This window comes from Mesoplodon densirostris, chromosome 2 (genome assembly GCF_025265405.1).
Source record: "Mesoplodon densirostris isolate mMesDen1 chromosome 2, mMesDen1 primary haplotype, whole genome shotgun sequence".
Lineage (NCBI taxonomy): Eukaryota > Metazoa > Chordata > Mammalia > Artiodactyla > Ziphiidae > Mesoplodon > Mesoplodon densirostris.
Genome location: NC_082662.1, coordinates 114,175,482 through 114,191,734, shown reverse-complemented (window position 1 = coordinate 114,191,734; position 16,253 = coordinate 114,175,482). Strand labels below are relative to the sequence as shown.

General features: G+C 55.6%; 1 protein-coding gene across 1 annotated transcript; it reads right to left on the bottom strand.

Annotated features, from left to right (window-relative positions):
• Positions 1-531: 531 nt before the first annotated feature.
• On the bottom strand, positions 532-13,951 carry NPR1 (natriuretic peptide receptor 1). The gene is made up of 22 exons (XM_060087986.1): positions 13,231-13,951; positions 12,327-12,526; positions 11,780-11,893; positions 11,221-11,356; positions 10,811-10,902; positions 9,969-10,104; positions 9,320-9,404; positions 8,347-8,467; positions 7,630-7,704; positions 7,410-7,487; positions 6,897-7,001; positions 6,566-6,637; positions 6,295-6,451; positions 5,852-6,007; positions 5,443-5,611; positions 4,578-4,724; positions 4,366-4,489; positions 4,145-4,213; positions 3,667-3,841; positions 3,318-3,416; positions 747-838; positions 532-594 (listed from the first exon to the last, which is right to left on the bottom strand). Exons 1-22 carry the CDS (start codon positions 13,940-13,942, stop codon positions 532-534), a joined length of 3,177 nt encoding a protein of 1,058 aa, XP_059943969.1. The 5' UTR covers positions 13,943-13,951.
• Between the last annotated feature and the right edge of the window lie 2,302 nt (positions 13,952-16,253).

The following is a 16,253-nucleotide window of genomic DNA, read 5'->3' as shown; positions in this document are numbered from 1 at the left end:
TCTGTCCTTCCCTTTCTCCCCTGTGCATTGCATCCTAGGTTGGGTGGTGGGGGAGAGGGTGGGTGTTTGTGGCCCATCTGGGCTAGGCCCAGATGTGGACTCCCCCCAGTCCCTTGATTCACCTATAATCCCTTTTCCTTTTCCTCCTCCCCATAAAAGTCACAGTGTGGCAAGGTTGAGGGAAGAGGGCACAGGGAGGGGCAGGAGGATCCAGGAATCCATATCCCAGCCTGGCCTGGCCTGAGTCAGGGTGGAGAGTGGGTGCGTGTGCCTACGTGTGTGTGTGTGTGTGTGTGTGTCCCTGGGCATGGCTGTGAGTTTTGGTCCAGTCCTGTGAGCTCCAAGTTCTCCCCAATACCAGTCCACTTTCAGAGGTAATGCCTGGTGTCTCCACTGGGGTCTGCACATCTGAGCTGTTCAAACTACTTTTTGGCAATGGTGGGGATACTGCAGGCGAGGCTGAGGCCTGGCACCTCTCTATCCCCTCTGGCACAGGGAAGGGAGGTGTGGAAGGCCAGGAGGGGAGCCAGGTCAGCCTCGGGTGCTACTTGCCCGCTCCCCCAGTAGCCAGTAGGTCCGAACTTTGCCTTTGCCCTGGAGGGAAAAAGAGGAGTTTGGGGTGGGGAGTGACTCATCCACTTTCCCAAATGTTGGGAGTGGGGTTGGCTGCTTGAGAAGGGGCCTGGGGGAGGGTAAGCCCTTCGGGGACCCTAAGGGGTGGTAAGGGTAGGGACTTCCTTTTCTACCTTCATTTCTACATCCCCTCGAAGCTCCAGCTCGAAACCACCAAACTCCTCCAGGACAGCCTTGGTCTCAGAAGACAAGTGGATCTTCAGGGCTGGGTAGGAGAAGGGAGATGAGAGAGTCAAGAGATGGGAGCAGGAGATCAGGGACTGTGGGGCTAGAAAGATGCTCTCCCTCCTTCCTTTGGCCCAGAAAGCCTCCTAATTCAAAGTCCCACCCCCTCCATGTAGTGTCTGACTACACGGGCCTCTCTCTTAAGAACTCTAGAACTGTGTTGTCCACCATGAAAGCCACTAGTCACATGTGGTTATTTAAACTGTAATTGAAATATAGTGAAAAATGCAATGCCTCAGAGGCTACCATATTGGACAGCACAGCTTATAGAACATTTCCATTACTGCAGAAAGTTCTATTGGACTGCACTCCAGAGCATCACCAGGCTCTAGACAGACAGTAGAGTGTAGTGGTCAGGAGCTCAGACATTGGAGCCTGCTCTGCCTAGTATGAATCCTAGCTTGGACACTAGCTTGGGGAACTAGTATAAACTATCTGTGCCTCAGTTTCCTACTCTACAAAATGCTGATAGCAACAGGACGCATCTCAAAGCCTTCTAGTGAGGATTAAATTTCACATTATTTATTACATATTTTAAAAGAGTCTGGCACTTAGGAGGCACTATACGAGTGTTTGCTATCATCGTTTCTTAACTCAACACCCTCATTTCAGGGCTGAGGGAGCCCAGGCCTCGGGGAGGAGACCTGCCCAAATCTGCTGAGGTCTGCCCAGACTCCTGACTCCTGACTGCCGTTCCCCACAGCCCTTCTTCTTCTTTTTTTTTTTTTTTGCGGTACACAGGCCTCTCACTGTTGCGGCCTCTCCCGTTGTGGAGCACAGGCTCCGGACGCACAGGCTCAGCGACCATGGCTCACGGGCCCAGCCGCTCCGCGGCATGTTGGATCTTCCTGGACCGGGGCACGAACCCGTGTCCCCTGCATCGGCAGGCGGACTCTCAACCACTGCACCACCAGGGAACCCCCCCACAGCCCTTCTTTGACCTCCCTCTGAACTCGCCCCTACCACTCCTGGGGTCTGCATCGCAGAGGCCCTTTTCTGCTGTTAAACGATTTCTGAGAATGTGCTCCTTGAGGACTGAACCTCAGTGAGAAGTTTTCTCCCACCTCGACGACCTCAACACAGTGCCCAGGGAATATCTGCTGAACCAGACCCCCTCTGGGCTCCCAAGTAGCCCTTTGCCCACCACGAGGCTTAGCTGGGGTCCGCGTGGACTCCCTAGCAAACTTTGGTCTGGGTTGTCTTAGTATTCCAAGGCCTGGTACTCAGTAGTTGCTCAATAAATATTTACTGAATTGAATTGTGTTGACTACAGCAGGAGGCAGAAGGTCAACAGGAAGCAAGCCCAAGGGAAGAGGTGGGAGCAAGCATTTATTAGGTACCTACTGTGTTCCAGGGGTTGGGCTATGTTTTTTAGAACACTAAGACAGGCATCATTTTAAAGATAAACAGGGACTTCCCTGGTGACGCAGTGGTTAAGAATCTGCCCGCCAATGCAGGGGACACGGGTTCGAGCCCTGGTCTGGGAAGATCCCACATGCTGCGGAGCAACGAAGCCTGTGCGCCACAACTACTGAGCCTGTGCTCCAGAGGCCGCAAACCACAACTACTGAAGCCCGCGTGCCACAACTACTGAAGCCCACACACCTAGAGTCCCTGCTCTGCAACAAGAGAAGCCACCAGAATGAGAAGCCGGCGCACCGCAACTAAGACTAGCCTCCACTTGCCACAACTAGACAAAGCCCGCGCGCAGCAACGAAGACCCAAGGCAGCCATAAATCAATAAATTAATTTTTAAAAAAAAAGGATAAACAGGGCTTCCCTGGTAGCGCAGTGGTTGAGAGTCCGCCTGCCGATGCAGGGGACACGAGTTCGTGCCCTGGTCCGGGAAGATCCCACATGCCGCGGAGCAGCTGGGCCCGTGAGCCATGGCCGCTGAGCCTGCACGTCCGGAGCCTGTGCTCCGCAACGGGAGAGGCCACAACAGTGAGAGGCCCGCGTATAGCAAAAAAAAAAAAAAAAAGGATAAACAGCTAAGGCTCAGAAAAGTTGAATGACAATTATCTGCTAGTCGTGTTATATGACTTTCTCACGTAACTCTTCTGAGGTAGATATTTAATTCTCATTTTCCAGGTGAGGAAAACAGAGGCTCAGGGAGGTGTAGCAAACTGACACAGCTGAGTCGGTTGTAGAGCTGAGATTCACACCCAGGTGGGCTGCTCTGGAGCCCTTTTTACCACACCCAAGAGGGCCCTAAAGGTAGCTCCCAGCTGGGAACTGCTGGACATTGGCCTGGAAAGACTTTTCAATCATTTGCCAAGAGGGCGCAGCTGGGACCTGAGTCTCTGATTAGATTCAAGGTGATGCGGCCAGGTTGAACCCTTATGAAAAGGGAGCCTGGGAGGAGAGAACATGGATTGGATAGGCACCCGCTGCCAGGAGAGACTTCCTCAGCCACAGCCACCCTGCCCTCCCTGTCCCGCCTCGGGGCCCCAGCATACCTTCTCCGTTAGACTCCATTCTTGAGGCCGTATTGACTGTGTCACCAAAAAGACAGTAACGGGGCATCTTCAGCCCTACCACACCTGCACACACGGGTCCTGGAGGGAGTGGAAGCCCATCAGTGAGGGAAGCCCATCAGTTTAGGGAAGTAGGTGGGAGGAACGGAGGGTGGCCATAGGACGGGGCTAGGGCGCTCCAGGAGAGGCAGCAGGTGGGACCTGCGGTCGGTGGGAGCCCAGAGGTGTGCGTGTAAGCGCGCACGAGGAGCGGTGGCGACGCGGCCGGCTCGTCTCTCATCTGCAGCTCCAGCCTGTGGGAGCCCCCTCCCCGCCCCTCCGGCGGCCTCACCTGTGTGGATGCCGATGCGCAAGCGCAGCTGCTCCTGGGGCCGGTGGCGGATGCGGAAGGAGCGCACCGCGTCCAGCAGCGCCAGGGCCATGCGGGCCACCTCGCGGGCGTGCAGCCTCCCGTTCCGCACTGGGAGCCCGGACACCACCATGTAGGCGTCACCAATGGTCTCCACCTGTGAGGGCCGCGAGAGGGTGCCGGACCTGAGGACTGGAACTTTCTCCTCGCGGTGCGGCCCCCACACTGTGGGCACCGCCCCCACACTGTGGGCACCGCCTTCCTGTCCCCACCCCTCATCTACCAGCCACTGTGTTCGCTCATCCCCCATACCCCGCGTGGTTTTTCTGCCTGTTCCTGGGTCTCCCTGTGACACCTCCCTGTGACACTGTCTTTGTCCATGTCTCTTGGTCTTCTTGCTTAAGACTATGTCCTTCTGCCTTCCACATCCGTCCGTCTGTCCCCTCCCATCTTTTCTCACCTTGTAGACATCAAAGTTGTCTATGACAGCATCAAAGCAAGTGTACAGGTCGTTGAGCAGGGTCACCACCTGGAAGACAAGAGAAGCCAAAATGGGTGGGGAGTAAGGGCCCCACCTGGGCTCGGGTGGGAAAAGCGGAACCAGAAGGCAGGCCTGTGGGACGGAGGTGCCAAGCCAAGCACACCTGGCTGCTCTGATACCTGGGGCTGTGCCTGACTCACCTGCATGGGCGTGCTCTCCGCCGACAGGGCTGTGAAACCCACAATGTCGCTGAAGTAGATGGTGACGCTGTCAAAGGCTTCGGCCTGGACCGTCTCCCCACGCTTCAGCTGCTCAGCCACTGAGCTGAGGGGTCAGGGACAGGTGCAGGATCAGAAGGTGAGGTGGGGCTGGGACAGGTGGGGTGGTGGGAGCACCAAGCACGGGTACTCACTGAGGCAGAATCTGGTAGAGCAGGGCCTCCGCCTTGCGCTTCTCCTCCAGGTAGGCCTGGGTCCGCTCCTCCACCAGCTCTTCCAGGTTGTTGGCGTACTGTTCCATGCGTGACAGCAGGTTATCCAGGATGTTGCTGCTGTTCTCTCTGGGGACAGGGGTGGCGGAAGGGGTGGTGGTGAGAGAGGAGCGGCACACCCTACCCTGAAGCGCCTCCCCCAGGCTCTCACCCTACCCAGGCTTAATGTCAGCCCACTGCAGTGGGGTCCCTGACGAGAGTCAGGGTTGGGAGGCACAGCAGGATGGGGGTGGCAGGGGAAAGGGGTCAGAGGAAAGTCCAATTCATCCCTGAGACCCCAGGGTCAAGTATCAAGCTTCAGACGTATTGGCTATTTTGAACATCTCTGTTGAACACAAGTGGCTTAGAAGGAGGTAGAAGAGGCAGAAAGGGACAGGGGCCAGTTGAGAACGGAGTGAGGGCACACAGGCTGGCAGAGGGGTGTGCCTGGAGGAACCGGCCCCCAGGGGCACACTGGGAAAGGGGATCAAAGGGCCGGGTGGGAGGTCCCACGGAGGGCAGAGAGGTGTAGGGAGGAGGTGGGAGGCCATTTACTCTGTGACCACTGAAGGCTGATGGAGTAGGGGCCGCTGGAGGAGCCGGGTATGAGAGGTAGGGGACTGTGGGACCAGCTGGGTCCTACAGTATTCACAGAGGGGGCTGCGAGGCTGTGGCGGGCTGGAGCAAGCTGTGTATGTGGGGGCTGTGCGAGGGCTCTGCCACCACAGGGATAAGACTTAAGTGTGAGGCATGCGGTCGCTCTGGGGGGTAGAGGAGGCTGGGAGGATCCAGGACTAATGCCAGCGACCTGTTAAATTTGCGCAGCATCAGGCGGATCTGTTGGAAGGGTGGCCGCTCCTGCGGGTCCTCGGCCCAGCAGCGCTGCATCAGCTGCCCCAGTTCCTCCAGGTGACTCTGCAGAGCTAGGGAGGGCCGGAAGGGGGGCTGCTCGCCCCGAGTCACACGCTCGATGATCTCTGTGTGGTGGGGGAAGAGAGGCCGAGGGGTAGGTTCAGCCCGGGGCCTGTTGAGAAACAGGGTGGGGAGGTCCAGGACCAGGGCACGGGGCAGGGGAGCCCTGCAGGGAACTGGGCTAGTCATGCTCAGGGTCACTGGCAGCAGTGGAGCAAAGGGTGGTGGCATTTCCAGGGTTCCCTCTCTCTGGAGCTGGGGTTAGTTGAGTGTGGCAGCATTAGGGGAAAGCATGGTCCTCTCACCTTTGGGACTGAGGTCCAAACCTTCCACATGGAAGACACCACTCCTCAGGGCAATCTCCTGAAGGATGATCCCAAAGCTGTACACGTCACCAGCCTGGGAGCCCCGGGCAGGGGGTGAGGCCACTCGCAGGAGCTCAGGGGCTGTCCACAACTTTTCTGCAGGTCAGAGGTCAGGAGTCACAGGGTGAAGGGCCCCAAAGCTAAGGGATGAGGGGAAACAAGGTCCCAGAGGATGTGACTGGGACTGATCTGGAGACATCACAGCGGGTGCTAGGGCTAGAAGGGGCCTTGAGACCATTTTGTCTGACTCCACTTTCTACTGATGATAAATTGAGCAGGGAGTCAGGAAAGGTGGGCCCGAGCCCATCACAGGCCAGGCATCAGCCTCCCCACTGGGCTGTGCTGGGGGTGGTGTTAGGGGTCAGAGTCAGGTCGGGGCTCACTGGCATAGAGGGTGTGTCCTTGCTCGGGCTCTGGGTCCCTGAAGCTCTCCAGCCCGTAGTCAGTGATCTTGAGCACGAAGCGCCCGTCTACCACACAGTTGGATGACTTGAGGTTCCCATGGGAACAAATGGCCCCATTGTGCAGGAACAGCATACCCTGGGAAATTTGGGGAGGCAGGGGTCTTGGGCATGAGTGAGACCTCCAACCACAGCCAGGGGAGAAGACTGCCTGGCCCCTCCCCCCACACCCAGTGGGCCCTTTTGGGCCTACCTTGACGATGTCATGGGTGAGCGAGTACCGGAACATCCAGTCCAGGGTGATGCTCTCGTTCTCCAGGATGTCCTGCTGGGCAGTGAGAGTCAGCCCTATACCCTGCACATGCCCCCAGGAGGAGGAGTGCAGGGGTTCCACTGACATAAACTGGCAGAACGGGACAAAGCTTTGGATCTACTCTAGTGCCACCACCCTCCCCCCACTCCCATTTTATAGATGGGGAAAATAAGGGTCAGAAAGAAGGAGAGGCTTGCCCAGGGCCTTATGTTGAGTCAGGGGCAGACCCGTGGCTAGACCTAGTTGTCCTGACACTCCCTTGTCACCTCACCTGCAAGCTCCCACGGGGACAGTACTCTGTGAGGATACAGATGTTGGGGGGGTCAGTGCAGGCCCCCACAAACCTGGTCAGGTGTTCGTTCTGCACATCCCGCATCTGCAGGTGAGAGCCAGCATCAGAGCCTGACGGAGACCTCACTCCTTGCCAAGTTTCCCCCACCCTTGGGGACCCCTCACTCTCCTTAAGTCCCTATGCATTCTCTGCAGACATTCTAGGACCTTCCTCGGTGATTCCCACTCCTGTTCTAAAGAACCCTTCCCCAGAACCTGCTCCCTACTCCCTCTGCTTCCTAAGCCCATCCAATGGAGCCCCTACAAAATCTCCAGCACTTCTCCCATCCATGATTCCCCTACTCCTACCCACAATACGCAGGGGCCCATCCCAGGGCTACAGTGCTCATCCCTTCCTAGGATACCCTGCAGTCCCTCCATACCCATTCTGTTGGCCAACCTCCCCTGTGTCCCTAGATTCTTCCCCAGGCCATTGCCTCCCTCCCCACATTACATGCTTCAGCTCAAACAGGACTTCCCGCGTCAGCTCAATGCGTTTACAGTTCACACGTTTCACAGCCACGAGGTTGCCCTGAGTGAGGAATGGAGATTGTCACTGTAAGGGGATGGCCCAGCCCCGACAGCCCATCCCTGTGCTAAGACCGTCTCCAGTCCTCCATCATAGGAAAGCCCTGCCCCAGTCCTGAGGACCAGTGGTCTTTCCCCAGACCCACCTTATAATATGCTGTCTTGGCAAAGATTTGGAACTGGCCCTCTGTGGTCAGCAGGGAGCCGTAATTGGAGCCTCTCTGAAGGGACGGAGTGCAGGAGGGGTGGTCAGCCCACGGGCCCGGCTCTCCATCCTGGTTGCTTGAGCTCTGGTCTTCACTACCCTGCCTTATCTTTGTGTCGCCCTGCCTCTCATTCCACATCATAAAATCCCTTCCTCATTTATTTACTTTTTTAAAATGTATTTTCAGGGGTGTGGGGTGTGGGGGGTGAGATGAACTGGGAGATTGGGATTGACATATATACACTAATATGTATAAAATAGATAACTAATAAGAACATGCTGAATAGCACAGGGAACTCTACTACTTCGCTGTACAGTATAAACTAACACAATGTTGTAAAACAACTATAACCCAATTAAAAAAAACATATGCAGAAAGTTTCAGATGATTATACAAAAAAACAAACAAATAAAAAAATAAAAATAAAATGTCTTTTCACATATGCTATCTCTAACTTTTGAAAGAGCCCTGTGAGGGAGCTCTGTAGATGTAATCATTACCTGCGGTAGTCTCAGAGAGGGAATGTGACTTGCCCAAGGTCATACGGCAAGTGAAGGCAGGGCTGGGACTAGAAGCCTGCTCTCTACCCTACCCATCAGGCACCCACATGCCCATTTCCAACTCTGTCCCCTTCCCCCAGTACCGCGGAGTTCTTACCCCGCTCAGGGTCAGCCGGCTGCCTGCACTCCGGAGGTGCCTCTCTAGGCTACTGGGTTGCAGGTCCTCCCAACGCACCCGCCACAGCTCTGAGGCCAGTTCCTTCTCCAGCTGCATCTTTCTGAGGCATGAAATGTGCACCTAAGTCCATGTCTGAGCCCCTGACCCAGGGTTGGGGGTGCTCAGCAGCCTCTCCTCAGAGCCCTGGGACCACTGCAGTTGCTAAGAGATGGGTGGGGCAATTAACATTCTCTTGGCTGAAAGTCAGGAGGCTTGGGTGAAATTCTGCCTCACTGGGGACCTTGGGGTAGTCACTCCACTTCTCTGAGTCTCAGGTTCATGTCTAAATGTCCTCATTTGGAAATTGGGGACCTCGACATTTATTTCAAAGCATTGTTATAAGGATGAAAAGAAAAACTGTGTGTGAAAGTGCCTGGCACACAGTATATGCTTGACCAGCATTGATTTCCTTCTCTCCCTCCTTGCTTCCCTCTGTCTTTAACTTTTCCTGCATTTTCCTGTCAGCCTCCCACTGGAAGGCAGGAGTGGGGCTTCCTTCTCTCTCTCCTCCACTCTGGGTTCAGCACTTGGTACACAGCAGATCCTTCATCCCTGCTCAACTAATATAGGCCCAACCCCACAGGTGTTGGACCACTGCTTCCCATCTGGTCTGTACAAGCAGGAAGGGAGGATAAAGGAGCCTCAGGCCGGAATCCACACCCTATGATGCCCCCAACAGATCTGCTCCTTCTTGGATCTCCCGGATCCTCCCTGGCCACTCCACCTCTGTCCCCTCCTCCTTCTCTCTTCCAGGTGTCCTGAGGCTTTTTAGTCTCTTTTCTCCCCCATCTCCCTGGGCCTTGCTGTGCTGTCCCTTTACCCCTCCCTCTTCCCTCTGGGTCCCTGCCACCTCCTCTGCTATTGGTTCTTTAGGTCTCCCAGCCTCAATCACCATCCTCATTCCAAGGCTTACCTGTATATGAAGAAGGAGACGATCAGAATGCTGAGCAGGGAGAGGCTGCCCACCAAAGCCAGCACCTCCAGGGTGGAAAAGTGGTCTGTAGGGGAGAGTCCAAGTTGCAGCAAGAGAGATTTGGGTTAGACATTGGACAGCAGGAGGAAGAACCTTTATTTTTTTTATTTTTAGATTTTTTTGGCTGCACCGCACAGGCATGTGGGATCTTAGTTCCCTATCGAACCCAGGCCCCCGGAAGTGGAAGCGTGGAGTCCGAACCACTGGACCACCAGGGAAGTCTCTGAAGAAACTTTTAATATTCAATCAGGGACTTCCCTGGTGGCGCAGTGGTTAAGAATCCGCCTGCCAATGCGCCGCAACAAAGAGTAGCCCCCGCTCGCCACAACTAGACAAAACCCGTGCACAGCAACGAAGACCCAACACAGCCAATAAATAAATAAATAAATGTAATATAATAATGAAATAAAATAAAAAGTTTAAAAAAATATTCAATCAGTGAACTGGGATGATGGACGAAGGGAAGAAAAAGGCAAGAGGAGTCTCTCCAGGAGCCCCTCAGTGTGGGAGAGGAGCACGTATTTGACTCCCCGAGCAGGAAGGATGCAGCATCTCCATAATGGAGGCTTGGAAGGCAAGGGGCAGTCACCTTGGTTGCAGGCTGGGTCCTCATTGTCAAAACCACATTTGGGGACATCAGGAGGTGGATACCCCAGAGGCCAGTTCAATTTGCGCCCTGACACGGTCACCAGCTCTTGGGAGGTTCCGTTGAAGTTCAGAACAACCTATAGGAGGGCAGGAACGGTCGGTGGGCAAGGGCCCTTGGTGAGGCCTCCCGTCCAAGGGAGAAATCCTGCCCCCCACCTGCCCCATCTCTGCTGCCAGGGACTGTGTCTGCACTGTCAACTATTCAACGAGTCCCTGCCGTGGCTGGATACAGAGAGCCTCATACCCATGCCCCATGTTATCAGAGTGGACAAGCTTGAAAATGACTTAAGGGTTTTATAAAGAAAACTCTGTATAGAATCACAGCCCTACACTCAGGGAGTTTATAATCTTGGATTGAAGCACACAGGAAATAGGAAAATGCAGTGTTCTCAGTCCACATTCCCAGGCCTAATCCAGGTACCCCTCGTCCAGGAAGCCTTCCCTGGATGATCTGCTCCTTGGTGCCTGTGGTCTCAATCCCTTTCTGCTCCTGTTGCACTTATAGAGCAATATGATGTGCATTCATCTTGGCCCTGAGTCAGTCTGTCTCTGCTGGGAGGGGATCCTGCCTGCCTTTGGAGACATGGAGTTTCCTGAGGGCAGCACTGTGCTCCCTCCTCAGACATGGGGTTCCCCAAGGATAACACCTGTGAGTCCCTATCATTCTGGTTGCTCCTCCAGATTGGCTGGATCTCTTTTATCCAGGGCTCTCCCTTATCCAGGGTGGTGGGAGGGTGAAATGTCATTCCCAGTTGGCACTGTCTTCTGGGGGCACAAACTTACCCTGAAGGTGCCAGTGTCAGGATCCATATCCCAGAGGGAGAAGTCGGTCTCCCGATCTCCATTGCTGTCCATTTTCAGGTATCCTGTCACACCTGGGGGTATGGAGGAAGATGGCTGTGTTTTGACAGGGTGGAATGTCATGGGTCCTACACCTCATCTCTGTCTGTTGATCTTTTGATCTTCTCTGTCTTGCCTTCCAAATATGTATGTATATATATATATATATATATATATATATATATATATATATATATAGTAAAACAGACAGACATTTCAGCAGCAGGAATGGTTGGGGTAGAAGAGACTGGTGTGGGCAAGTGAGTACCTGCACTGCAGGGCTAGGGGCTTCTCACTGCTTCGTGCCTGGGGCACCCCAAGGTAGCCCATTCCTGCCACCTCCAGTGCCTGACCTTGGAAGCTTCGGTTCCACATCCGCTGAGTGATGCCCTCCCCATCGGTGACAGTTCCCCCATGTGCTAGAGTCTCCGACACTGCCTGGACATAGAGCAGGAGCCCATCGTGGAAGGATGCTGGGATGGTGTTCACCTGCAGGGGCAGGCAGATCTGGGCTGGGGTGGGATGTATGAAGGGCACAGAGTGGGGCGCTGTGGGGTGGGGAATGGGAGGCACTGGGAGCTCAGAAGAGGTTGTGAGAAAACACGCTCACAGCACAGAGGGATTTTACTACTTGTAAGATGCCTCCACATATATCACTGCTTCTGAATCCTGCTAGGCAGATAGGGCAGGACGTAGCATCCTCATTTCACTGATAAGGATTCGAGTTTCAGAGATTGAACAACTTGTCAATGCCCCCCTCCATCATCAGGAGAGATACGGGAACAATGGGAAGGGAAAGAAGGGGAGACCTGGGAATACGGGGATGGCTGAGAGAGCAGGGCGGCGACTGGCAGAGGGCTGTGAACTGGGGGCTGGAGGTCCACGCTGCAGGGTCCCAGGAACCCCTCCTACCAGGCCATCCTCCATGGTGAAGTTGAACTGCTCATTGGCCAAGTGTTTTAGCTTCTGTAGGAATTCCAAGTACTCAGGATTATCCGGCTCTTTATATGTAATGATTTTGGCAGCCTGAGGAAGGGGTCAGTGGAGAGGGGAGAGCTGGGTGCTGACTCCAGTCCTGCCAGTACCCTGGGTGCCCACCTCCCAGAGCTGCATCTTTACTTGCTCAAGGTCAAATTGGACCCTATGTCCTGCACGAGGTGCTGCCTGCTTCAAAGCAGGGGATGAACTGGGATGGCTTTTCCAAGTCCAGATGGTCTGTGAGATGTGAACACTATCCCACCTCAAGGGCATTCTCTCATCTTTTTAGCCTCCAGGTTCTGAAGTCCCCTGGCCCTCTATATACCCCTTGCCCCAGCCCCCTGCCCTTTGTCACCTAACTCTATGAGCATCCAGAACCTCTTTTCTGGAATCCTTTCAGACACTGAGGGACCCAGGACCCAGAAACAGTGTGCCACCAGCCCAGAGCCCCACAGCCTGGGCTTCCAATCTGAACACTCACCTGAAAGGCCTGGTGGGCACTGACATCCTGCCCATCCCCTCTCTCCCAGGGCCTGTGGGGAGCAAGGCCATGTGCTCCTTGCAGGCTTTGCCCAAAGAGGTCCAGGTGGAAGAAAACATAGTCCTCCCCACTCAGGCCAGCTTCCAGGGCCAGAAGCATCAGGGTTCTGAAGGTATCTGGGGAGCTGCAGATGTAGATAACTGAGGAGGAAGGGGGGTCGTCAGAGAGAGAGAGAAAAGCCTAAGTGTCAGGGAGTGGAGGGGGAACTGAAGCCGGGGCACCCAGGGGAGGAAATTCAGAGACCCTGAGGTAGTTAAGTGGAACTCCTGGCTCAGTCTGGGCTGTGGGCTGAGGAAGGTGAAGGGAGGGAGGAGGCGGTGGGAGGGGGAGGAGGAAGGAGCCCAGATAGGGAGAGAGGGAATAGTGGAGCCAAAGGTGGGCAAGGTGAGGTCAGGAGAGGGGGAGAGCAGAGAAGGGCCAGCTGGAGAGGGGACTGGAAGAGGAGAGGGCATGTAGAAGCACGGGGAGGAGAAGCTGGAGGAGGGGAGAAGCCTGTTGGGAAGAGAAGGAAAATGGGGGAGAGATGAGGGATAGGAACTAAGCTGGCGCCCTACTAAGTGTCATGGTGGCCGGAGGCATTTTCTCCCTCCCGTTAACTCCGGAGGAACCGGTGGGAAGGAGGTGGGGGAGTGCGGAAGTGAGAAGAGAGGAGAGCCTAGGAACTGGAAGTGGGGGTGGGCATGGAGAAAGAGAGGGAAATAGAAACGCAGAGGTGGAAAGGGCGGAGGAGGCTGAGACAGGAATGAGGAGCCGCGGGGAGGAGAAGTCTGGCCCGGAGAAGAGAGAGGATGTCCCGGGGAAGGCCCGGAGGCAAAGCGGCCGGATGGGTGTGCCCGTGTTTCACCTCGGCCTTTGCGTCGCACGGTGCGCAGCAGCATGGTGTAGTGGTCGCGGTCGCCCTCGGCGAACTCCAGGTGGTCCACCGTGATGTTGAGGCGGTCGCGGACCTGCATGTACAGCCCCTCCACCACGAAGAAGCAGGGCTGGTCGTCGCGGGGCTGGTAGGCGTAGAGCACTAGCGCCTGGCGCTCCCAGCCCAGCCGTCGGTGCAGAGCCGCCACGAAGTCGCCCAGCTTGGCATGGCTGGGCCCGGCGCGGGTGGTCAGCGCGTACTCGTCCTTGGCCCCGAACCCCACCGCCGGGGCGCCGGCGGTCAGCAGCGGCACCCGCCAGTGCGCAGTGAAGCGGCCCACGGGGGCGGCGGCGTACACGCAGCCGGGGCCCAGGAACACCGCGGGGTTGTGCTCCCACTTGAGGTCCACGGCGGCCAGGGGCGCGGCGGTGTCGGAGCAGACGCCCAGCGCGCTCTCGCTGCTGCCCAGCACCGTGCGGACTGTCCAGCCCGGCAGCAGGTCCGGCCGCGCCTTCACCCGGGCCAGGGCCAGCTCCACCGCCGGTCCCACGCGCGCCCACGACCACGGGTACGAGGTGTTGGCCAGAGGCAGCACCACGGCCACCGTCAGGTTGCCCGCGTAGCTGCCCGGGAGCAGCAGCAGCGGCGGCAGGAGCAGAAGCAGGCGCAGGCGGGCGCCGGAGGGGCAGCCGGGGCGCGGCATGGCCTCAGCGGGCACCGAGGCGGACCAGCGTTCCCACCATGGCCTCTGGCGTCCCCTCCGGCTCAGCGGCCCGTCCTGGGCACCAGGAGCGCCCCTGTGGGAGGGAGGACGAGCGGGGCGGGGGCGCTCACCCCGGGGCACGCTGCCCCCTCTAGCTGTGACAGTCTGCGCCAGGAGCGCCAGGGGCGCGCGACCGAGGGGTGCGCCCAGGGCGCTGCAGAGCAGGTGGGTGCGAGGAGAGCGCGGGGGCCGAGAGGACGCGAGCGTGAGCCAGAGCGCGCGCGCGCGTGTGTGTGTGTGTGTGTGTGTGTGTGTGTGTGTGTGTGTGTGTGTGTGTTAGGAGAGAGAAAACGAGAGCGCGAGCGAGCGCTCCGTGGAGAAGGATGGGAGAGGGCGCCAGGGAGGGAAAGGGGAGTGTGAGTGTATGTGTGCGTGAGCGCCTGGCCCAGGGAGTGTGCCAGAAGGGGCGTCCGGCCGGCCCAAGTCCGGGGGGGACTGGGGAGGACCCAAGCCAAGCTCCGAACCCTCCCTCCCGGCCGCTTCCCCTCCCAGACTCCCTGACCTTAGAACCAATCCTGGATCTTTAACTCCTTCCTCCCCGCCCCGAAGTCGCGGGCTCTTCCGAGTCTCTCAGCCCGCGCACTTTCTTTTAGACCCTCTTCACGCTTCTCGGCGGCCAAACTTCTTCCTCCTCCGAGAAGCGGCATCGGTAGAAGGGGCTCTGTTGCGGGGTCGGGAAGAACTGAATAGAGAAGTGTGTGGGAGCAACAGGGGGCCTCTTGCGCCCCACCTTTCCCTCCCCTCCTACCTGGTTCCGTCTGGGGAAGAGAGAAAGAGGTGCTGGTTTGGGATCTTGGCAGGAAAAAGTGTGAGTGTTTGGATGTGTGTCGGGGTGGTGCGGGAGGGTGACGGTTTCTGGAAAAGGCGTTAAAGTAGGTGAATCCAGGGTCCCCGTAACCAGTCCATCTAGGATGTCACCACCCCCCACCTCCGGTTTCCAGATTGAGCGGATTAGCGGAGAAAAAGGACCAGGTAGAAGGGCGGAGTTAACTCTTTAGTTCCTCAATGGCTGTAGGAACGGGGAGGGAGAGCTTGCGGGTGGCTGGAGGAGCGAACAGGTGTGATCTCAGGGTCACTGCCGGCGTGTGAGTGTGTGTTTGTCTAGAGGAGGATTATTAAAATGGGATTTGTCGGGGCGGTGGGAGACAGTGTTGGAAATGACAAGCGGAGGGGTAAATTGGGGGGAGTATTTTGGGGCCCTTGACGGCTGGGCTGGGGGCCGGAGAGCTGTGGAATCAGTCTGCCCTCTAATGGCCGGCAGAAGTCGTTGACCGTATTGCGCTGCCAACCTCTGCAAGCCTGTACCTAGGCAAGACCAAAGATCAGGAAACTTCTTCCGTACTGCAGATTTCCAGAGGACCTAGTACGTGTTAAGCACCGGCTGAAGGTATAAAGATTAAGACTATAAATATATGTGTGTGAGTGTGTATATATATGTATATGTATCTCATATATATCATATATATATGGTCCATACATTTGAGGAGCTCTATTTGGGACATAGCCATAATGTAATATAGTTAAATACTACAACAGAGAGATAGGTAAATTGCTAAGAGGCCCGGATAAGGGCTATTTTGCTTGCATTAGGGCCAGGAAAATCTCCAGAGAGAAATAATTCAACAAGGGTAGGAGGATGAGAAAGGTATTCTGTGCAGAGACAGCAGAATACTGAAGTCTGTTTCTTACATATTTAGGAGAATTTTGAATATTCTTATGGTCTAGAGCAAACAGTAGCCCATGGACCAACTTCAGACGGCAGGCATGTTTTGTCTGGCATGTATTCTCTCTCTCAAATATATATATGTTATATATTATATATGTATATTATATATATATATATATGTATATAACTTAATTGCCCACATTTTAAAATCAGCAGATGGCACATGAATATTTGGAATTCTGACTTGTCTTGAAATATTGGAGAGCTGGTAATCTAGGTCCTGCATCTCTCCATGAACAATAATCTGGAACCAAGTATCCATTACTTCTTTGAGATGAGTCTAGCTCATCACAGTTCCTATTCACCCTGTTCACTCATTTGCTTTACTGGCTGCATTAGCAGTGCATGTTTTCAACCCTGATCTAGGATGTAAGGTTTATGGGTGTAAGAATGACTGAGGAGGAGAGGCAAGAAAAGGCAGCAGAGGGCAGATCATGCAAGCTTTTGTGGGACAGGCATAATGTCTTTGTTCTATAACGAGGGCTCCAGAGGCTATAGAGGTAGATAGGAGATTGGAAAATTTTT